The sequence below is a fragment of the Haemaphysalis longicornis genome, unplaced genomic scaffold (genome assembly GCF_048455015.1).
Source record: "Haemaphysalis longicornis isolate Haplotype H1 unplaced genomic scaffold, Haemaphysalis longicornis Haplotype H1 scaffold_7, whole genome shotgun sequence".
NCBI lineage: Eukaryota > Metazoa > Arthropoda > Arachnida > Ixodida > Ixodidae > Haemaphysalis > Haemaphysalis longicornis.
This window is the reverse complement of record NW_027526422.1, coordinates 126,019,275-126,043,400: the sequence shown is the minus strand read 5'-3', so window position 1 is coordinate 126,043,400 and position 24,126 is coordinate 126,019,275. Positions and strand designations below refer to the sequence as shown.

Sequence of the window (24,126 nt, the reverse complement as noted above, 5' to 3'; positions counted from 1 at the left end):
AAGGTTCTTTTGCAAGGAATTTCGTTCGCCTCTTGTTCCTGTTGTTGGGCGTCTTGTAGAAGAAAACCTCATGTGTTTAAGTACAAAATTATTGGCCCGGCATTTGTTTCGCGTCTATACGCCGGGTAATCGGTCTATGCAAATTCCAATTCCCCAATTATATCTTAGCCAATTTTAAATGTATTAGGTTTCTGAAAGCTGTTGGATGTATGGAGACAGCCTAAAACTTCAGTAGAACACACTGTTGGGCGAGGTGGTGCATATCTGGTAAAAATTAAACCGAGACTACGACAAGGACAATAGAACAACGACAAACACAAGGGCTCTTTTGAGTTCATTTTGAGTTTATTTTTTGAGCGCTTGTGTTTGTCGTCGTTCTATAATGCTTGTCGTAGTCTCGCTCTAATTTTTAACAACCTAAAAGGCCGGCTTGCCCCCAATAAATGTAAACGCGCGCGTGCGTGTTAGTTTGTGTGAGCTTGCATGTATGTGTGTGTGGGGGGGGGGGCGTACGTGCGCGTGTTTGTGTGCGTGTACATGTGTATGCATGAGAGCGTGTACGTGGGTATGTACGTGTGCGTGCGCGTGTGTGCGTACACAGGCACCGCTTTGGAACTTTCACAGCCGCATTGGGCGCTGAGTGGCTAAGGCGTTGTGCTGTCGAGGTGAACTACGTGGTTTCTATCAAAGTAGCGGGAAAGACCGCAACAGGCGGACTGAATTATTCCTTACTCATGAGCCCTGCCACACCTTATGGAACCTTTTGTAATGTGTCGAATGGCCTACTGCGAGTCTGACAGGATGGTGTTTGATATGGAGCTATGGGAGAACGCAAGCTCTATCTATGCCAGAGTCAGCAGCTTCCTTTACACTTTGCAGCTTTCTGATCAGCCGCATACCCTAAACGAAGTTGCTGACTGTCTGGCACGGGTAGCGCTCTCTGGGCCAGTCGTAGAGGTCATTCAGCGACCACCCTTATTACGGAGGAAATATATCGTAGAATGCTAACACTTAAAAGCGAGAAGGAATCCGTTTTTTGTCATTGGCAGACTTTCACTACCTTAAATATCCCTCGGAACCACACTGGTTCCCTTCACATAACCTCGAGGTGATTTGAAGCGCCATCCGCGGTCGTGTACCACAATTAAGAAGACATCTTTACAGGTCACGTCTGACGCAATCTCCTGTGTGCACCTACTGCAATAAAGATGAGTCCGCCGATCATTACCTGTTGCCCTGTCGACTTTTTTCTAGGATCAGATACCAGCTTCTTGAGGTACTGCTTTGCAGCCTGAGGATGGCCTTATCTGTGCCGAGTCTGCTTTCACTAGGTGCGTCCGAGACGGGGTTTTGAGCCGGGATGTGTGCTCAGCCCTTCTGAGCTTCGTAGACAATTGTTATTCATTTTTCGGTAATATTGGTTGCGTTTACGGTGGCAACTTATGAAATTCCTTTTTGATTTCTTTCCACTTCTCCCTACTTCTCTATCTTGAATTGCGCTTTAAAAATGTTCCAACCGCTGAAGTGTCCTTTATAAAGAGCTCTACAGTTAAATGAGATCTTTCCTTCCATTGATCATTGGCCGATCCCCTGTTCTGGTGTGCGACATTCGCCAAGAATCATAATCATGATCGTCATCATTGTTGGCAAAGTGTGGCGATAGCGCAATGGTACTGCATCGGGCTGCTTCTATCAAGTCCTATGTTGAACACATGTGTTAAAACGGGTACAGCATATTTGTTCAACCGGGTTGCGCACACATATTTAATCTTTACAGCGGCTTCCATTTTTTGAGCAAACAAAAATTACAACCACGATGGCTTTTCGCTGATTGGGGCACTTAAAGCTTTGGTCTTAAATGGTACGTTTGTAGGGCACCCACTAGCCGTCCTATACCTCATACACTTACGCACGCCAAGCCCTCAAACCAGCGCTATAATAAGAGACCTGTGATCAATGTTTTAGAGCGAAGCCGCAGAAAATTCTGATTTTCGCTAGGGTTGGTTGCGTTTGCGGTGGCAACTTATGAAATTCTTTTTTTTGGAGATTTTTTAAAACTTACGAAACTTTTTTATCACATTATAAATGGGAAATACATTACTCGTAAACAGACAAAGGGTGTTTCCTACTACCTTCTTCCAGGCCGCCGATGAATCAAAAGTCTCCCATTTCGCGCTTCTATGCAATTGCCGCTGTTTTTACTCTTTCTAAAAGTGTACTTACCTTCGTGAGGGATTGGTTTGAAGTTTGGGGCATTGGAGACTCTAGAGGGCGTTGTAAAATATACAGATGACTTTAGGTAATTTAGCGTGCATCAGAATCGAGAACGTGCCTTCATTCTGTATTGACTATTTTAGACCAGTTGGTATAGACCACATGACGTTCAATTTCGCATAATAATAATCAATGCAACTTCCCCTGAGTACTGAATCTCATCGAGTCGTTCGCTCCTAACAATGCCCACATCTGTTCGAGGCATTGGGAAATGGAGCTGGGCTTTCGACTGCTTGTCATGGAGGCATCGGCTCGCATGTTCATGACCACTACATAGCATAGAACCTGCGAAGGGAAATTTATGCGGTTTGTATACGTTACCTTATGTGAAAGTATGCCCACCAACATTTGTCCTACCCATTTGTTTCACGTGGAGCTTTTTTTTTTTGCCTTAAAATAGTGTTATGCTGGTGGGACAGTTTACCACAGCGTTTGAAAGTAGATATCCTGGCTCAGACCCATAAAAAACGGAAATGACGGCAGTGTGTGTATGGCCTAGAGGAATTGGCCTAAAAAAGCATGTAAATGCCAATCACATCACCTCATCTTATTTGTCCTGCTCGCTGCTCTCAAAGACAGCCTTAGGTTGCAGCCTTGGTGGTACGAGACACTGCATCACCCGCACTGCCGGTCTGAGTGGCCAAACAAGCTCAATAAACACAACCGCAAGGCGACACCAACTAGGGTGATGGATCGACGACGAGGAATGTGAAAACGTCATGCGCTCGTGCTGGCTTTTTTCCTGGCCTCGCGAAAGGTGCCAGATGTGAATCTTACGTCGTCGCCGTTGTTACCGCTTTCGCCGCTTGAAATTGACGACGCGCTTGGTACACGCATCTGAAGAAACGAAGCGACAACTGCTGAGACCGACGTCACCCCCACTGGTGCAGCGAAGGCGCGATGTCTCAGGGGAAACTGTCCTGCGACAACCGGTCTGATGGGGAGGTATGTGCTGGACCCAGACTTTTTTATCAGTTTCTTTAGAATATGGAAAGGTACTATTTCTATTCCGTAGTGGCAGTGATAATGCACTTAACGCGGTCTGTGCTGATGGCCTTTTTCTACCATTAATTTTTTGTTCGAGGTAACTGCGTGCAGCAAAAGGCTTTTCTGTTCTCTTCCTTCGGCCGTCTTCCGTCGTTAGGATGCTTCCTGCGCCGTGCATGCCAGTATGAAACTCACTGCCTTTTCTTATAGAAATGGTCGCAGAATAATGCTCAGCTTTACTCTGTCAACCATACCTCAGGGCGATGTTCCTATTTGAGCTACTGCTAAATGGGTTCTTGTCGTGGGCTTCGTGGCGGAGGAAAAGTTTCAAGTTACGACGCTACCGGCCTGTATTTGAGCCACATAAGTTCTGAAGTTTGTTTTTTTTTTTCTAAGAGAACGTTTTCACTGTAAAATGTACTGCCTAATCAATTTTATGCATTATATATGCAAATAAGGGTGGTTTGGTACCTGAAAAGTTAGTTTAGATGAATAAGTGTCACCTTTACCGCGGTACGGTCCACAGAATAAAGCTGAACGTTATACTCTGGCCTGGTCCAAAGAATAGGCATTTCCAAAAGAAAGTTGCATAACGGCTGGTGTTATGCACCAATTTCACTTAAGCGGTACCTCGAATGCCCCGAGGATAATGGCTTCAAACAATGCAGCTTAAGTTGCTCTGGTTCCAATAGATTTCACGTTTTGCGTTTAAAAATCGCCCGTTGAGATGAGTACTAGTCATGTTTGCGAATGCGTTATCTTCACATCACTACGAGCTCCGCTTCTGTAGGCCATAAACGCTAATCTGTAGTGACGCCACTGAAAGACCTCCAGCAGTACATTTCGGAAGCCGTTTCTCATAAGAATCTCTAATTATTTATCAATATGCGCACACATACCAGAGAAGACAAACACAGCAAGCAACACTGTGTCGCTTCTTGCGTGTGAGCACACCTCGGTATACCTCGGACGGTTATACTTGGGATCTTGTGTACTTGGGTTTCATCCGTATCCCATGGATACGCCTTTTTTCCCCTTTATCGATTAAAGATTCGTTGAAAACGGCACGCGGCATGGTGTTGTGAGCGCACGTGCCTTTGTTTTTGTGCGCCCGCGCTTATGCTGCGCTTATACAAGCAACGCCATCTGGTTGCCAAGTGTGCAGATGGTGATGCCGTGACGTTCACCTAGCTGTATTTGACCCCACGACCAGCCTCCTTACCCCGCACGAGCGGCGGCCGCGGGGATGCTCTACTGTTACATTTTGGCGCTTTGCCACGGCAACGAAAAGGTTTTGCTGCACGAGCGGCGCCGCATCTGCGAATTCGCATGTTAAAGCGCGCCATGGAGAACGGGCTTCAGCGGTTCCCCAAAGTTGGTGTCGCGAAAAGGGACTGAGACGGACGAGAAAGTCAAAGCTGCTCTTTAATGTAAACGATCGAACACAAATCAATGATGATGAGTGCAGGGGCAACACGCCGGGTAGACGACCATTTTCAACGCATTCCAGGGGGCGAAAACAAATTTTCTGACCGCGGTTTCACAGTTTAGGTGAAAGGTGGAGGGCGATTCATCAAGTCCATACAGTCATTGAGCCACCACTAACCTAATCTCCGCTAATTCTATAGTAACACTCAGCTATCAAGAAATATAAGGGCGAGAAATGGCCTAATGCGGCTGGCGTGGGCGAGCGACCAGGAAATGTCACCGCGAAAACCAAGGTCGACTGCAAAGCTTCGTCGCTGGGAAGCGAAGGAAGGGTTGCAGCACCTGATGAACGAAATGACGCCGGCCACAATTCTTTCCGGCGCTGCGCGCTCAAATGCCGATCACGGCAACCACGCAGTTTCTTGTTGTGCGTCAGGTGCCGCGAGCTTAACTTAGGCCGTATGCTTGTGACGTTATTTGGACGCCATGGCAAGCGCTGTTTTTCCTCCGGTCTTGTCCTTGCTCTTGGCCAGACTCCAGAGTGTGGACACATTTGATCGCCTGATGGTATGGTCTTATCAGAAAATATTTCTTGTCATCGCTGAAGGTTTGGCAAACTAGACAACTTACGGGACGTTGGAAGGTCTTTCATGGGCCAGTAGCCTTCGGAAGTTTGCCCTCTAGCGTTTTTCTTTCTTTTATGCTACCATTCCGCTTCAACGATCGCACTATTGAAACTAGGGTTGTGCCTTTCTGTGTGTGGCAGGAGTTTTAATTTCAGTAGTTACTTTCGTCGACACCGCTTTCGCTTCATTGGCGTCGGATTCAAGCGGTTACCGACTCTTTTACTCAACATTACGAAGTTTTAATGAAAGTTACGGAATTTTGGCGCAGTTGGTCGGAAGTTCCGGGGCTGGTTATCGTGAGTCGGAAGTCGCCTTCTTTGGGTCTGATATATATGTGGCAAGTGACATCGTGCTGGCTCAAATTAGTAGTCCTTGAGTCAGTACTTTCTCTTCAATTTTTTATGACTGTTTAATCAAGATACTATAATGTCCAATTTGCATTTTAGCTTGGTGATGATCGCCGTATAGCATTATGCGATTTTTATTTCTTGTGCCAGGTTATGGAGCTCAATTATGTCTACAACTTGTGGTAGAGATTTGGTCGCGGACTTGATTTCGTCGCTAAGTTAGCTCCTCCACCTTCCACCTTTGTGCCAAACGTCGGTGTTTTTTACTTCGATAAGCATCACTTATGGCGGGGTTTAAGTCGAAACAATCTTACGCTCTTTTGTGGTTCCGTTTTATTTGTCGACAAACGGTGAGTACGGTTCATGGGGGCTCTTTTCCGTCCAATGTAGTTGGTCCTGTCCTTAATATGCCATAATAATTTTGGGGTAAGCCATAGCTAATTGCTTCAGTTGCATCAGTCGCTTGTTGTTAGGGTGTCGTATTCTCGTCATGCAACCCTGGTCGTCCTTTATTGCTGCTTCTTCAGTCCTTCATAAGTTGAAACATCGCCTCCCGAGTACTCGGCAGAAAACCCGAGACGCACAAGAAAGGCAGTGTTCTGAGATGTACATAAGTCAAAATAAAGCAAAAAGAAATAAATAATGCTTAAAAGCTATGCTCTCGGTACCTACGTGGTTTTACTACATTTTATTTTGAACGAACGCCACAGAAACGCTCCCTACGCCTGGTTAAGAGGGATTCCGCTGGATGTTTACGGAACACTGTAACTCCCCGTTTATTAAAGAAGTTTGTAAACAGATCAACCGCTAACACGCCAGGAAAACGGTATTTTCGGACGTCCGACGAAAGGTGTGGTTACCAGCGGGTTTGGTGCCATCTCGCGCTCGACGCAGGTGGAAGAGGCGTCCTGTACGGTCCCCGAGCGCATCTTCGGCGACGCTGTGCCGCAGGGTCCCACGCTTAAGGAGTGGATACCTGACGAGAAGGTTCGTAATTACCGCCAACGATGCCCTCCCCTAGGACACCTTTTTAGGTATAATTATAGCGTGGTCATTCCGTATGAAACGTCCGAGCGGCTGCAGTCGACCGCATGAGTCTTACGCTAACCATTATAATGTTTGTTAGAATTTATATGAGTACTTTCTGGGGAGGTCTGGTGGGCAATCGTATCGCTGGCGCGGCACTCAACCTCGTATGGCTCCTAGGCAAACAATTATTGATGTTTATTACGAAGAAGTGGAATATTTACACCGAAAAAAATTCTGTTCCCGTAAGCTTCATAGCAGCTCAGCTAGTGAAACAAAAAAAAACATGCGCAAAATGCAAAGGAAGCTATCTTCAGTGTCTCGTAAGGTTTGGGCGTGGGTGCGTGACTTTGTTGAACAAACAAAATATCAGTTTAAAGACGGTCGAGAGCTGCCAGATACAACTCACTCAAAAAGGATGCTAAACACGACAGACGACTCGGAAATTCCTTCTTTCTGGGTGTGTTTCCTGTCGTTCCAGGTCGCGTATGGTGATTATCTGGCAGCTCTTGATCGACTTCTCGTCTCGTGACTAGAAGGGTTGGCTGTGGTGAAGATCTCTTGTTATTTAGATGTCTCTATTGTTCCCCTTGAATGTAGCCGCAACAGCTTCACACCTACCCTAACCAGCGTCCTGTCGCAATTTTAGCAGCACCTCGCACCCCTCGTGTTGACGCATGAAATTCCCAGTGATTGGACAATTAGGTTCCTTGACTTCAGGCTCTAGTTTTCACCCAGTCACGTATGCAGGGAGCATAACACACGCAGCCTGAAGCCTATTCTACATTCCACTCGGCGAACTCAAAGCTAACAAATCGTGGGATCGCAAGGCACTGGTTTTCGAATAGTGTGACTTAATCGTGTTTTCGCGCAGTGGACGACAATTTCATAGCAGACTTCCCGTCTAAGGTCTGCGGGTTACCCTGCATTTCTTGTGACATCTTTCACTGATAAACTATTCAAACCGCTTAGGAACAAGCCGGGCGTGGAACAGGACGAGAGAGAGAGAAGAGATGAAGTGCACTGTGGTGCCGTATGTTCGCTGTATTTCACACAACCTCATTGGAATAGGACAGTGCGCCCACGTTAACCGAGCCTTCTCCGCTCCCAATAACATATCCAAAATAATAAACCTTGCAAACAGGCCAGAAAAAGACAAAAACAAATCTCAAAAGCAAACGACAGGGTCGGAGTTGGCGGCGAAGTTGTAGGAGCGGCAATCTGGCGACATTGATAAACACCAAAAATGGCCGCCGTTTTTGACGTACATGCCTCCGTGGCTGTACCTTTATACCTTATCTAGTGAGTGAGAGCCAACAAGCAGTTCTTTTAGCTAGGTGCATCCACGAGCCTCACTGCAGCATCGATTACGAGGATCGCCGCGAAATTGCATCTACCGAATCTCGAGGCAAAGTGAGACTGCGGACAACAACGCACTCCTTTTGTAGATGCTTCGTCGGCCGTCATGTGTTGTTTTATTTGCAGTTCACGCGCTATAGAACTCGTCGCGGCCAGTCAGCGGTGAGCACGCGCTGGCGTGTTTCTGCGGCGGGGTTGTGCGCCGGCTTAATAGCGCCCGCAGTGAGGCAGTGGCAGTTTTGACGCAGTACAGGGAAAAATTAAAAATATAGTTAGCAGTGTGTAACTGCGCCTTATCGCACAAATGATACGATCAAGTTGGACTGGTGGGCCAACTAAAATTTCTTTCATGTTTGTTTGGCGCTGGATATGGTTGACAACCGCAAATCGCACAAACAAGGTTCTGTGACATCATTCGCCCAAAGAGCGAGGCTCTTCAGTTTACAGACTCGAACGGACCGCGAACTTCCCGAGAAGCAAACCGTCGTTCGTTTTGACATGTATCCCTATGGCCGGGGTAATCCTCGGTCTACCCGCATATCGCTCCGTGCCGCAGACTAGTCGCGGTGAATCTGAGTCTGTAAATCGAAGAGCCCCAGTGGCTCGGTAGTCTCTACTTCATCATCTGTCTTCCTTAAAATCTGGATTTCTCTTTCGAAGTATGCAATGAAATTGGTGTTTTTGTTATCTCGACAATGCAGTGCTTTCTGATGAAGCAAAGTTATATGTCCTCTTCACAGCCCCATTGACTCTGCCTCGTCGCCCCACCAAGAAAAAACAATGTATACCGCGTTGAGCTCATGCTGAAACAGGCTTTGCTGACATATGACAACTCCTTCCTGACACGGCTGCTAGCCTTCTCTGAGGAAGCATACGTCGCGTGCACAGAAGCAGCGCTGAATTGAGAATTAATTGAACAGTAGCATATGGATCACTTAGTGTTCATAAGTGTGGGTCGTTTAGAAGCTAGTTGTCGACTGCCACGTTTCAGACGTCAGTGTCGTCCGCGGACGGCAATTCCTCCGAACGGAAGTCAACGCATCGTGCGGCCGGCACCAGGCGGCCCAGGACTCGATCGTTTGTGGTTAGTGCGTGTTCCTTCACCATTGAATTGTGTCTTCGGCATGTTTGAACGAAAGTTAAAAAAGTGAACGTTCCTTCGTCTAACGACAGCTTGTTGAAACGCGAAGCTTTTCTTCACCGCGAACCGATTCGAGTCGAAGTCCAATCTTGTCGTCCGAGTTTGGACTGATTATGGCGATTCTCTTGAACTGTTTCATACGTACCCACTCTGGGGGATTGGCCAGAAATAAAATGCCGAATGTGCATCTGCGCTTCATACGCCTTCGTCGAAAACCACCGTGTCAGTTGGCTTTCCTGCAATGCGTTTCGAGAACAGACTTTTGATTGGGGCTTTGAAGGTGTTGGCTTTCGACCAAAGAAGGCTTCGCGTTTCAAGCATCTTTCATTTCACTCTGATCATCATCATCATTGTCAGAGAAAATTGGTTATCCCCGAGTGCGTTTTTGCGTACGGTCGCCATCAGTAAGGCAAAGAACGCTTCTCCTTAAAAACAACGGAGAGAGCGAGGAGAAGAGACAAAGCAAAAGGGGCACACACAGGGTGTTGCGATGATAATTAGAACAATTTAAAAAATTTTCCTGAGCGACCTGCCCCTCTGTTCGCGCTCAAACTTGCCACGAAGGTCGCAATTTGTGGTCTATCTTGTTTGATACCAGGAGCAACGATGGTACGTACCTGTGTATTCTGAAAATAAATAAAAACGTTTGACATCTATGGGAAAATGTCGGCTGATTTGGACGTGCGAACCAGCGCAAGTTGATGTTGGAACGACGGAACCACCTGCAGAGTAAAACGCACGTTTGGGATTCATGTACGGAGCCAAATGGTGCAGTAGACGATCAGAAAATGCGCCTAGAAATGAGCTAACATACGATCAGAAAACCCGGTTTTCGGGCTCGCACGTCCAAATCGCCGCCGTTTTCGCATAGGCGAAAATCGTTGTAATTTATTTTCAGGATAAACAGGTAAGTACCGTCGTTGTTCCCGGTGTCAAACAAAATAGACCACAAAATGCGACCTTCGTGTGAAGTTTGAGCGCGAACAGAGCGGCGGTTCACCCAGGAAAAAAATTTTAAAGTGTTCCAATTACCGTCGCAATACTGTATATAACATCGAAATGCGAGGTACCCAACTTGAGTTTCGCGCGTGCGTTGTTCGTCCCATAGCAATGTTATGACACGTTTTCCTTAAAGAGCGCGTTCCTTCTTCTCTTCCCATGATAATAAGTCGCCTTTACAGAGTACCTTAGCGCAACAACCATGTAACCCCCTCCAGTTGCGCAAGTGCGCTGAAATATCACGATAAACACGTTACATTAGTGTAAACTGAGGGAAGTTATCGAAGAAAGTTTTGGAACACCAAACGGTGAAAAAAAAAGATTTTTTGGTGAAATACAGACGACATTAGTCAAAGGCTGAAAGCTTCTCTTTAGAAATCGTTACGACAGAGCAGCCGTGTACCACCGTGAATTTACAAAAACTTGCATAATTGGCACGGTTAACACATCTGATCGTCACAATAGCGATAATGAGAACAAGGGGGCAGCACGGAATTAAGAAAATTCAAACGGTACATAATTTATGTAAGACAAGAAATTCTAAAAGTGCCCCTACGAAACGAAAAATATGCGTTAACCATGTCCGCACCAAACGATGCAAAATTATAAAAATCTTCTAAAACGCCGATCCCAAAACAAATCGACAATTGTAAGGACAGATGTGCGCTACTCCTTGTATTTAGGGAAAATATATAATTGGCAAATTTGAAGCACCTAATCGCTATAATGGTGTAAATGTCCATAATTGGCGACAGGAAAGAAACATCATAAGTGCATATCCCGCTAAAACATACCTTAACCACGTCCGCACCAAACGATGCAAAATTATAAAAATCTTTTAAAACATCGATCCCAAAACAAATAGACAATTGTTAATACAGATGTGCGCTACTCCTTGTATCTGAGGGAAAATATATAATTGGAAAATTTGTAGCACCTAATTGTTATAATGGTATATATGTCCATAATTGGCGACAGGAAACAAAAATCATAAAACATCAAAATAAGTAACGTATTTGGTTTCTCCCAACCAAATCTGGCAGCTACAAACACTAACAACGAAGACAAGCGGTGCAAGAATGCTACAAATGATGAGAGAATCATGGTTTACTAATTCCGGGTTCCTGAATTCTTCTTTCCCTGTGTAATTCTCGGTACTTGCAGAAACGTTTTTCTGAGCGTACTGCCGTGCATCGCCCAGTAGTAATGAGCTGTTTTTAACGAGTGTTTCTATTGCATAAACTGTAACCACAATCGTGGTATGTATTGCGTCATGTGCCGACAGGAACCAAACGGGCGGGAAGTGAAAAAAAAACTGCAGAAGGATTGGCTATCGCTGCCTGGATTCGTCTTTGCATACCATGATCCTGTCGCTCGCTAGTAACCAGGATATGAGTGCACATCAGGGGGCGCCAGTGTGACACTTGACAGTAATATTTGCTTTAGCATGGGCTTTGCAATCTTTGAGTGCTCACTCTGAGATGGTGTTCAACGGAATTTGCAGGGGAGAAAATCCGACGGACACGAGGACCACGGATCCGAAAGTACCAGCGTCCACCTCTGCGTAATTGAGTTAAATATTTTATTTACGAGCCCGCCGCGCTACGCGGGCCATTTGAACGCTCGAGAGCGCTGCAAGCATGACAAGCAACGGCATGAACCACATCGTTCATCCACCAAGTGCACGATGTAACGCACGTGTTGCTCGCGAAGAAATGTCTTGCGCATAAATTTGAGAAAGCGATCAACTTTGCAGAGAATAGTTCACAAATGTCTTCGTGGAGAGGACTCAGTGGCGCGCGGAACTAAGACAGTATATCCGCATTTATACAGGTTATATTGGTGGACCTTTAAGAACCCATAAGCTCCTAATCTCTCTGCCTCCCAAACCAGGAATTTTGGCCATATGCGGACGCCTTGCTTTTCCCTTAGAAGCACGCGATACTGCGTTTCTCGTACCCCGTTCGCACACGTTTCCATCCGTGCTTCGAGTTCTAACCGTCTCAATCGGCACACGTCCTCGCTTTAGCACCCCAGTTGTCTGCTTGCCGCCCAATTTGTTGACCAGCTATCGTTTCTTCGCTGTCATTGAAATTTCTTGCTATTTTCGTTACCTGCAATGGCTGCACATCTCATTTTACAACGCGTTGAAGTGGCGACACCCGTCGAGATGGCATGCGACTGACGCGGGGGACAGAGAAGTTACCCAGCATGTCTTTAACTTGACGTCCCCTTATCAAGTGCGTGCGCTGCACTACCGCAGCAAAAGTCACTGCCGTCCGGAGCTCGGCTCATCAGCCCCCTCTCCACATGCACTCTGTAGTTATGTGTTGTTCTTTTGTTTGGTGTTAACTGATCGATGCCGGAACTTTTGGCGGACATGCCCCAACTTTTTTTCACGCCATTTAATTCTTGTTGAAATGCACCAAAGCTCCGGAGAAAATTTTTTCGGCGGTCCTGGAAGAATCAAACGCTGCAGAGAGTTTATCGTCAATAGCGGACCTGTGCGTGCTATTTCGGGGCATTCCAAGAAGTACAAGAAGTACGGGCTGCGGAGGTAATGCTTATGATGAAGTAACTTTATTTGTCTCAGTCGAGGTTTCGGTATTAGGGCACCCGCACGGTGGGAGACTTCCTTAGACCGGGATGCCTTGGATTATGCTGGCCATCCGTGCCCTCTTTCCCAATTGCCGATGGTCTGAGAGGGTGGAGCTGGTCAGCACCCTCACCCTCTGCTCTGCACCGCTCATAGGTATGGATGGGGTTAGGGGTGATGGTTGGGGTATGCTGGCACTCCAATTCCACTTGGTAGAGTGTGCCTGGTTGGGGGCAGAATTTGCATGTGGCGGGGTGTACGGTGTGATACTTGGCATCTAGAAGGGTGATATGCGGGTAGGAGTTAGTCTGTAGTCGCCGAAGGTGGGTGCTTCGCCGCGAGAGAGAAATGTGGGTGGAAACCGTAAAACAAAAATCATAACAAAAAACATGAATCAATTTGAAAAACTTCGTGACGCCGTCGGTGTTTCTTACTTGCGATTATTTTGTTTGTTTTAAAATCATTGCACCTTAACAGAGGGCTGTTCTCATCTTGATGACAGCAGTCGTGGACCACTTATGAGAGAACAATAACTGTCTGTGACCATTACTTGATGACATACAAAATACGCCATCTCGTTGTTCCATCCCTCTAAAACGCAAAAAATATCTTTAAAAGTCGTGACCTCCTCACCCCGTGCTTTAGTATGCCACTGGCTGCGGTGTGGGTGTGGTTGTGTGTGTATGCGGGTGTGTGTAATGTGCGCGTGTCATGTGTGTGTTTGCGCTCGTGTATACGAATGTGGGAAGCGGTGTGTGTGTGTGCGTGTGTGCGTGCGCGCGTGCGTGCGCACGCGCGCGGACGGGTGCATGTGCACCTCCTCCCTCGCGTAGCGCGTCTCAACATATTTCGCCTCTTCACAAATGTTTAGAAATTAGACGGAGCTCAGGGTTTTATTTTTCTGTCGTTTCAGTATCCACACAGCTGCCGAACGTGCTACAGTGAATGCATCAAGAAGCTCATGAGCCTTTGTGACCCCCCGGAAGCGATAGGCTTCGGCCAAGCCCTGAAGCCATCGTAAGGAACATTTTATTATATTTTCTTACAACTATGCTGACTGATGTAGACGGTTTCGACTACGCAGGAAATGCACAAGGCTCGCTGATGAGAGGCCTTGTAGAACTACAGACATAGCCTTATCTGAGTGGAAGCAGGTTGGCGCCCATCTCTCTTGCAACGAGAAATAAAAAGAAAACATCGTCAAAACGCATTGCATCCGTGCTCCTTTCATGCCCATCGGCCAGCTTCTTCTCACTACTAGCAAAAGTCCTTTGCAGGACTCTGCTACTAGGAAAAGATAGAACACCGGTCCCTGACTGAGTAAAAATTTAGAAAGGGAATTTCGGGAGTACTACGGATTCATTGATAATAAGTAGTAATCTTTTCAGAGATTTAGACTATCCAGGATGACTTCACGCGTCATCCCCCTATTTCTGTGGGGCGTTGTCAGGATACTCTAATACTCCAGATTAATGCGCGCAGATATGTGCCAGCGCATCGGCACGGCAGAATTCGTGGGTTTCCTAGAATGAAACCTGTAAGCGGCTTTCGTTGCTAAAGGCGGCCATGCGAAACGGCGTACGCCTGTTCCTCTTAGAGCCTAGCGGGTGTCTTGCCTCAACCAGCATTGCCACTATGTCCACAAGGCCGCGTGCGCAGACAGTGCGCGGAACACCTTTTCGATGCACGATCACCCTCTTGCTCGCTGCCGGTCTGCCGTGGTGTGCGAGTCATTGGGGTGGAGTTAGGTGGGAAGAAAAAATACCGCAGTTGCTGAACTCTTTCGTGTGTTAAAGGCTGTGGTGAATGTTATGCTGGACTGCGACATACGAGAATTTAAAACAGCTCTAACCAGGGAAAAACACGCGACAACACCTCGCGCTTGCCCCCGCACTGCCGGTTTGATGAAAAAAAAAAGTTGTATTCTCTTCCACCGCATGTAAAACTGCGGGGCCTGACACAGGGTGTCTTGCAATGTACGCGCGAGCAGTAACTCCGACAAAATGCTTTTGCATTTTTAGTTGTGTTGAGGGAATAGATGCGGTCAGCTCTGCAACGGCGTCCTTTTTCGCCTTGGCACCTAATTTGTTCTCCCGCAGGTTCCAGGGTACCAAGCTGAAGAAGACCTCGGAGACCGTCGACTCGGAGACGTACATTGTGACGACGCCGCACAAGGGGCACACCCACGCTGACCCCGTGCTGCAGCTTTACTCCATCGACACCAACTCCGCCTCCAGGATCTACTACAACCTCGTCGCCTGCAAGTACGCCCGCACGCAACTCAGGGCTGAATGGGACCCTGCAACATTTTGCTCAACTTTTCTGTAAATCCTAAAGGCTTTCACAACGTAGTCAACAAACACATTCCGTACTTAGAATTCGGGTGAGGAAGTACATCAGCCAAAAAAGTATTAATCTATGCCCGTCAGATAACTTAGCAACTGCTCTTAAAAGATTTTTTCACTCTTTCGGGATTTTGTTTTGCTTCGAGCGCTTGAATTACGTTATTTGAGTGGTGTACCGGCAGCTGGCTGGCTCCTTTCAGGTGCAAAGTAAACGCACGATAGCCACTTCAAAATTGATACAAAAGCAAATGAGAAACGGAAGGCGGATCTGATGAGATGAGGAAATCACGTAGAGCCGCTCAGTGCAGGCGATAACTACAACTTTCGCAGTGCTTCCAGACCAGAAAGAAAAAGGGAGAGCGTTTACCTAAACTGTTGCAGAGCCCCTTAAGATGATGAGCTTCGTCCCGTGGTTACTTCGAAATACGCAAGAAGTTACCTTTCTTCGCCCCGACGGTGAATTATTTTTTGCGTGGTCACATTTTGTTGAACGATTGTCATGCTGCAGCAGGTCTGTCATATGATCTAAATCATAACCTTTTAACATAAGGTAACGTAAAGGTAATCAATATGTGAGGTAACCGCACAGAGTGAACCAACTATTAATTAGCTTGCGTAGAGCTTGTCCCCAAGTCTTTGGTGGGACTGATAGCTGCTGCCGAAATTTGCGGTGGAATCGAGTCTTGCTGATTGGTGGTGCGATTTTTAAGTGGCGTCCCGTGCCTCGTGGTGTCAGCTGAGGTGCTTGCTCTGTGGTCGTCTTCTACGCGAATGCTGAGCGCGGCTGCACCATAGGTGACCGCACCTATGTGAGCTTACCTGTGTGACTTCTACCTGCACGGCAAAGTAGTTTTAGTGGGTTAGAATTTATTATCGGCTTCTGAAGCTCGGAAATATCTTTCGCTCAGTGTGTCAGGGGACAAGTTTATTGGAACAGGTAGACATAACGTCTTACTTCTAGCTTACCTGCGAAACCAAATAATCGTGAGTACCTAACGTAGTTCGGCTGCCTTTAATTTTTCCGAGGCTATCTCGTAGTCCCAATATGACAGCTCTGCTGTTAGTGCGCGAGGAAGCAGAAAGGCTCAATGATCGCATCGTAGGGCACTACAGTGAACAGATTTTTCAGCAATTTCGAAAACTTTGTCCAAGGTAAAGTGTTTTTAGACGCTTTACTAAATTTTGGTACAATCATCTGAATCGCAGAAAGAGGTTTCCTGATATTTAAAACTCTCACAAGAGGCCAGTAGAATTGACTTCCTTCAAAGCCAGCTTTCATTGTGACCGCACGAACGGAGGTTATACTTGGGAGAGTTCTGCGGTGTACGCATGTGCAAGTACCCAGGAAAGGCTTGTGCACGCACAGCAAGACATACTGGACACAACTTCCACTGGTGATGTGGAGGCGGCATTAGTACCCTGCGGTTTTACCAGCGCCATTACCATATACAGCGGTTACTGTAAACGCGCTGGTTTATGCAGTGAATATGGTAGAAAAAACGTTGTTCGCCGAGGATGAAAGCTGTAAGAAATATTGCACTTTTCGGGTAGATTAGTAATAAAAAAGAAGACAAACGAATACGGCAAAGCTGACTGGGTTTGATTCAGTTTTAGGGTGGTATAGGGTGCCCAGAACAAAAAAAAATGGTCGTCAAATTTTTGAATTTGTTCATGTAACTCAACAAAACTGTTCTCGCTATACTCAGTGTAGCTGTATTAAAAAGCAAATCTGGCGTGTGACAGTTCTCATAGGTTTTATTAAACACGTGTCATGGCAGGTACATACTTCCAATATTGAAGGAGTGTATACATAACGGTGTTTACAAGTCCTACTATTATAATTGTTGCTTTTTTGAGCCCTAAACACTACAGAAAGTTGCAAGTTTACCTTTTAGCATCACAGAATGTTTAATAAGGATGGTGTGGTTTGGAAAGCTGCAAATATTATTTAACGAATGAAGAGAATGTACCTATGGCGCACCTTTTCTCTTTGGCCCATAGCTTCTGTACTGTATGATAATTGAGCCCAAAGATTTGCTCACGGCCACTTGCTCAAATAAGCTAAAAGGGGTTGGGAAAGAAGTTTAGGGTATTCCTCTCCGCTAAAAGAAAGCAGTTCGGATTCACAACTCGCGAAAGTGATCCTAATAAATCTTACTCCACTGCCTGGCGCTACAGCTTAGCCATTTAGGAAACCGCAGCCTTATATTCATTTGCTGACAGGCTTGCTGTTTGTATTGTCGGGGCATTGCCCGTTATCTTATCCACTCTGGAAAGCTTGCAGGGCACAATAGCCTATGTTGTGCGTATTCATAGCATAAAGAAGCTCATACTTCTCGTGTGTCCCCAACCCGCTAACATATTGGTCTATGGTTTTTGCTTAACTACAAACTGCACAATTAAAACTGCTCTGTAAAACAAAATTGTCGGTAGAGAATGTTCTACCACCGAAATGAGGAATACCGTGCACAACACTGGCCCTAGATAACAAATTATCGCAACAACTGTGACTCAACATTTTTTAAAAGAGAAACACAAAATATTGGCTCCAGTCCGTCGCATTGTAGTTCTGGATGCCATCAGCCAAGATCACGATTGTAGCATTAGAGGAGTGAGATTCATGCTTTGCGTATAGATATCAGTATGCGTAATATCCCTTACTGGTGAGTCGCATCTCACGGCTGCCGGCGCATGAAAGGGCTTTCAAAGTAGTCAAAATGATTGTGGCCTGTCTACGCATTCTACGAATGCCTGATGTTACATTAGTAAGGCTGAATCAGCGATTACAAGTAGGGCACTTCAGCGCTGCCTTTGGCCTCCTCTTACACCCTTTGTTACTGTCTTAATGCTTTGAATTGTATATAGATATGTAACAATATTCTATTCTACATTAGCAATTAAGCAGCATACTAACACGCACCCTTACGCATTAGCATTTTTTAGGAACCGCGTAGCAGCGTTTGTTCATTCTTGCACAATGTGTTCCCTCTTTTTGCTCAGGAAACTAAGCGACCTTCACGATGGAGGGAAGAACAAGTGTTATGGCTTCAGAATAGTGCGGAGGTACGTACAGAAGCAACCTTCAGAGCTGTTGTCGTGAAGAAATTGCAAACTGTCTTCTTGACGCCCTGACTTCTTTGTTTACTCGCAGCCTTGCCCTCGTACAAGACGCTCTTCCGGAAAACTTTTCCAAAGCCTACGACGAATTTTCCGCCTCCCATCCACGGTCATATCATGCCCACCCAGGCAAGTGCTGTTCAATTCTCTCCCATCGAAATCGTTGCTGCCTATGCTCGTTACGCTTCCCAGTTTTAGGATGAAATTTTTGCAAACGCAGTGTTTTTGTAGACACACTTTTTGGCGAAGACAGCATTTGAGCGCATTTTTGTGCTTATGAAGGAAGCTAGTGGCAGGTAATCTTTTACCACGTCGTCAAACCTGTGCTCTCGGAAACTCGCTACGCCGTAGGCACCCGTCCATTTTTCCAATTGTAATTTTAAGAGTCTTAAGCGATGAAGCAAGGCAAGGGCAGTGAGGTGCGCCGTAGCGGAGGGATGCGGATAAATAAGGCCCCGTGAGGTTCTTACCGCGAGCAGAAATCCCGACAGCCTGTGCAGGTTTCTCAATATTGATTGACCCAGGGTTGTGCTGTGACTTGAATCCCTCGCATTCCTCAGTGACCTTAATGGGATATTCCAAAGGAGAGCCTGATTGATGAAAAATCATTATCTACAACTTCTTTCCCGTCGAAGGCATAACATTTTCTCGGTGATGTTCTATTTCCTACGGAAACCGCCGTGGTGGCTCAGTGGCTAAGGCGTTGTGCTGCTGAGCCCAAGGACACGGGTTCGATTCCCGGCGGCGGCGGCCACTTTTCTGATGGAGGCGAAAAGCAAACACGCCCGTATGTTCCAGATTTTGGCGCACGTTAAAGACACCCGGGTGGTCAAAATTAATCCGGAGCCCTCCACTAAGGCGCGCCTCATAATATATATATAGTGTAGGCGTGTTAAACCGCACAATCATAATTTCCTACAGCACTGTAACTACGGGCAACGCTGAACTGCCAAAGCAAAATTCTACGGTTGTCTAAGTTTACTGCAGAAAAATACTAATTTATAAATAAAATCCAAATGTAGAGAATGTGATCTCCTGGGGGCAAATTAGTATCGGTGTTACTTACTTTGAGGAGGCAATTTCCGTAAATGGGGAACGCTGCCGGTGCGTGGTATTTTCATCTTGCACAACAAATTTTAACGATACGACGTTTGCAACTTTTTAGCAGAATTTATTCACGAAGCACCCGTTGTAAATTCTGAAAATTGGAGATGCAGCAATATCTTGCGGAATTTATTCTTGTATTTGTTCTCCGTGATGCTTTCTTATTTTTTCATTGCGAATGAATTATATTTCAAAATTACTGGTTATTCGAGAAAGCAGTCCCAATTTGTTACAGTATTTTCACAACAGTCGCGATCTTTTTTGTGTGATTACAATGTGGTACGTATTTTCATTAGGAAAGGCGCCCTATTGATAGCAATCAACAGACTACCGGATTCACTATAAGAACACACGCCTGGCCGGTTATGATTACTGTTTTTTTTATTTCGTCATACACCTCACCAGTCTTACTGGCAGCTATCTGTTACGAGCGCTACAATTGAAATAATCAAGCGTCGTCTATGCCACTATACGTGAACACAAAATATTCCGAGTCGTTACAAAGAGCAACGCCGTAGCTATGGCGGGCATTGAAGAGCCAGAAACATCTCTGTGTACTTCCTTCTTGAAACCGAATACCGACGGCTCTTCAATGTCCGCTCTTCTTCCTCGGAACGAACGATACCCGTCGCGTATCTGCTTACTTCCCTGGAAATGTCTTCGAAAGACAATAAGCCTTCTGACGCCCCTACCACGTACAGCCTCCCAAATTTTCAATAATCTAGCGGGAGTGGCAACCGATCGGCGTGTCAGCGCCTTATCACGGTGTTCGCCGGCAAAATAGGCGAGGGTACGCGCCCGCGCTTAGAGCTATCTGTTGTGGGAGCGTCGTCTGCTCTGCTGTTCTTCTCAGGGCAACACACCCCCTGTTTTTCTTATCTTGCAAGGCTTTTTTTGCTACCTCCAAATGTAGCTAAGCAGCGTGTGGTGCAAAGTCATTCAAATGCAGTGGCAGGGGGTGTACCACTCTGAAGAAAACAGCGTAGCAGCCGACACTCATACAGGAGGTAGCTGTATGCGCGTGCGTTTACTCTCTCCTATTTCGCTGCTGAGCACCTTGATAAGGCACTGACATGCCGATCGGTCCTCGCTCCCGCTATATTAATAAAAATTTGGGAGGCTGTGCATGCGTCTATTCGCTCCCCAACCCAGCTCTAACGCTCCCCCTCCCGTCTCGCTTATCCCGCGATAAACACCTCCTTTCCCACCACCCCCCCCCACCCCCCAAAAAAGGCGAAAAGAAGGCCCAACAATATTACAGAAACAAATAAAAAATTGCGAAAACGAACGAACCGTCTGACACCCTGGATTTCTACAAAAAAATTCCCCGCATTTCCCCGAGGGGAAGAATGTGAAAGTACGAATGCACGAGTTGAATTTGCGCGGTTCGGTAATGTTCGCGAAATAGAGATCACACACACACACACACACAACTACAAAGAAAGAAAGATGCATTTATTCACAGACACCTATTTGTGTTGTCGTTGTACTTGATTGCTAGAGCGGATCTCAACTTTGATATTTCGTGTCAATACTCCTTTAAGCGGGTGCATTAGCCCTTCTCACGCCCGATTCCTGGCCAATCCCCCACGTGGGTATGTGCCATGTCAGCGGCGAGGCAGCGCGCGCCCATCTCCCCCCGTTGCTAAGGAAGACGAGGAGCGCGCGCACCCGCAGCTGTTGCTATGCGGACTACGGCGGCGGAGGATTCAGGCTCGCTTAAGAAGTGCATTCGCACTTAAAACGCATAATTGGTAGAGCAAACCCTTTCGATCAGTGTAGTAGCGTAAAAAGGGATAATCGGTCAAACAAACTTTTGAAAAACCAAGGTATACAACAATAAAAATACAATAGGATAAAGCCGGACTAGCGAAATATAAAAATGAACCTGACACACTTCCCTTTAAAAACGAGCAATTTAGACAATTGTATTTGATTGATATTGTCAGCCATTAAACTAGATGTGATTTTCTTTCTTTTTTCTTTTTCTTTCTTTCTTTCTTTGAGTTTCTTTTTGTTGCCTGATGTGTCACTTAACTTATAATGATTACTGACCCCAATATATTGTATAATTGATTGCCGTTCATTCGTATTACATGTTGCTTGTTTACTTGATCTAATTTATTGTTTGTTGTAATTCATCGAGGGTCCCGTTACAGTTCTTAACTTTGGGACCCTCGTCTGTATAATACTATTACTGTACTACTTTTTTGGAACGGATAATAAACTGAAACTGAAACTGAAACTACATAAAAGAAGGAAAAATGAAAAATACTCTGAAATATCCGAATTGTTGGCGTACCAGTCCTGTACATTACAGGAAAGTTTCAGTGCCCTAGCGCAAAAAGTATGCGAGTTACATTTTTTTCTTTCCTTCCCAGTAGAAATTGCCTTGTTCGACCAGGTGGCACAGTCTTATCTACTTATTGTACAAATTTTCCATACACATAAACACAGTAAATAGGAGTAAAAAGAGAAAGAAATGCGCTATTAAACCATACATATATGGACAATTTCCGCCCCATTGTGGCTCAAGAAAAAAAAACTTAACTGTGAAAGTATAACGTTTTCGTTGCCCGAACTAAAATCCTATGGTCCGGGATCATCTTCAGACTCACTGCTGCTAGCAACAGCCAAATAGTCGCTTTGAGACGCAACAGAATTTCCAGAAAATCGTCGTACGCACGAGAGTCCCGCAACCGGATCGTACGCCATGTTCGTAAACAAACGCAGCGAACCGCACACTTTGAACCGCCGTTAAAAATCGCCCCCGCGCGGGAAAAATACTAACTTGACAGGAAATGAGATATCAGTGCCTGTAGAACGCGACAGATGGCACCGCAAGTGCTTAGGAGCGCTGGTATTTTAAAAAATTGCCCATGTCGCGTTCGGGTACCGGTGACCCACGTTCTATAGACGCGGTAACGAAAGAGTTAAGGCATCTAATAGCTAGAATGTAAATGCACATTTAAGGCGACTTAGAAAGGGAACCTACTCGACCAGTGATTGCCACGTCTGGGTGTTCAGAACTCACGAAAAAAATTGGGCCCATCTCCCCGCGAGGGGGACTCGAGTAAATGCGTCGCATAGGTGGTGGGTGTATTGCGTTAACGTTTAGTGTTTGGGGAGTTGGTGGTAGTGAATGCGTTGTATCAGCAGCTTCTTGACGTAGTTTGAATGAGTCAAGGATATAAGGTGCTTTCGTAGCCTCCCATTCTGTGTCGGCTTTGTGGCGCAGTGGGCAGAGCACCATGTACATTGCGTTCCGCCCGCAGGGTCGAGGGATCGAAACCAGGCGCCGGATAGTATTTTTTTTTATAGAGTGTAGGGGGAGGGGTGCGGACTACGACTACGGACGTCAACGCGGGTGACATCGTGAGTTACTGAAATGCTCTGCATTTAATAGACAAGCGGCGTAAGGACACCACGCATTAGCAGACAACTCTCGCAATTTAGTAGATGTTTTGGATGGCAAGATGTCAGCGCGCGCTCAAGCAAGATATATGTCGCTTATTCTCACTTGCTTAATTTGCCCTACTGAACGCAAACGTTTCTTATTTTGGTGTGGTACAATGCGGCATCCGCACGAGTGTGTGGGGTTTTAGGGACCACCCACGCCTAATTTTTGCAGACGCCTATCGTTTCGCTCAATGACAGCCTTAAAATAAAGAATTCAAATAGCGTAGCTTCACGTAGTCTACGTCACAGAAATACAAAGCTGCAAATCTCAGACAATACTATTGCTGCACTGTAAAACTGACTGCGATTTGCCATGTAAAACTACTGCGATTTCACGATTCTGAAGACACCTTCATGCTAAGCAGCTTCCTCAACATGTGAGAGAAAAAAATTCTTAGAAGAATAATATTGAAATGTCTGGTCAAATATACGCTCCTTTCGGAGTGTTCAGTATCATAGACGCTAAAACGAAGGTGCTTGGAATTGACAGAATTCGGTAACACTGAGAGAACGAAGAAGAGAGGGAAAAGTTATTGATCTCCGTAAGCTTAGGGGAGAGTTGTGTCGCTGGCCAAGCAATCTCCTGCTCTCCGCACCGCTCGTCGGAGAAAATCAGAGAGAAAAGTTAATCAGTTCAGCCCTCTTTGGAGTGTAATGCAGTCGCCCTGAAGGCTGAAAATAGCGGTGCTGAGGAAGTTTATCGCGTTGCTATTAACAAAAGAAATTGGGCCCATCTCCCCGCGAGGGGGACTCGAGTAAATGCGTCGCATAGGGGGTGGGTGTATTGCGTTAACGTTTAGTGTTTGGGGAGTTGGTGGTAGTGAATGCGTTGTATCAGCAGCTTCTTGACGTAGTTTGAATAAGGCAAGGATATAAGGCGCGTGCGTAGCCTCTCATTCTGTGTCAGCTTTGTGGCGCAGTGGGTAGAGAACCATGTACATTGCGTTCCGCCCGCATGGTGAAGGGATCGAAACCAGGTGCCGGATAGTATTTTTTTTATATAGTGTAGGGGGAGGGGTGCGGACTACGACTACGGACGTCAACGCGGGTGACATCGTGAGTTACTGAAATGCTCTGCATTTAAAAGCAAGTGGGTGCATTCAGTTCTGCGAAGAAGAATAATTTCAGCAGCGGAGCTGTTTTTCTTGCTGTAAGATTGCCGTTTCGGGAAAAAAATTCCAGAAAAATGCAGACCGCTCGTGAGTGCGTGCCTCGTGATGACCGCCGAGTCCCCGGATCGCGCAGTGACTATAGAAAAAAAAAAAAACAACGGCAGTGCTGTTTTTGGCTGCTCCCGTGCATGAAAAACAAAATTCAG

At 46.1% G+C, this 24,126-nt stretch overlaps 1 protein-coding gene across 7 annotated transcripts in view; it reads left to right on the top strand.

Moving 5' to 3' along the window:
- LOC144146937 (uncharacterized) overlaps positions 1–24,126 on the top strand; it is a 60,872-nt gene that overhangs the window by 17,412 nt on the left and 19,334 nt on the right. Inside the window, exons 1-8 of one of the 7 annotated variants that reach the window (XM_077678903.1) lie at positions 3,160–3,219; positions 6,557–6,649; positions 9,039–9,131; positions 11,692–11,751; positions 13,697–13,800; positions 14,883–15,047; positions 18,129–18,191; positions 18,280–18,374. In XM_077678903.1, coding sequence (XP_077535029.1) covers positions 3,175–3,219; positions 6,557–6,649; positions 9,039–9,131; positions 11,692–11,751; positions 13,697–13,800; positions 14,883–15,047; positions 18,129–18,191; positions 18,280–18,374 — 718 coding nt within the window. In that variant the 5' untranslated portion in view covers positions 3,160–3,174. Of the gene's footprint in view, positions 1–3,159; positions 3,220–6,556; positions 6,650–9,038; positions 9,132–11,691; positions 11,752–13,696; positions 13,801–14,882; positions 15,048–18,128; positions 18,192–18,279; positions 18,375–24,126 lie in introns of those variants that run through there. The other 6 variants (XM_077678897.1, XM_077678898.1, XM_077678899.1 and 3 more) reach the window with 6 other exon arrangements.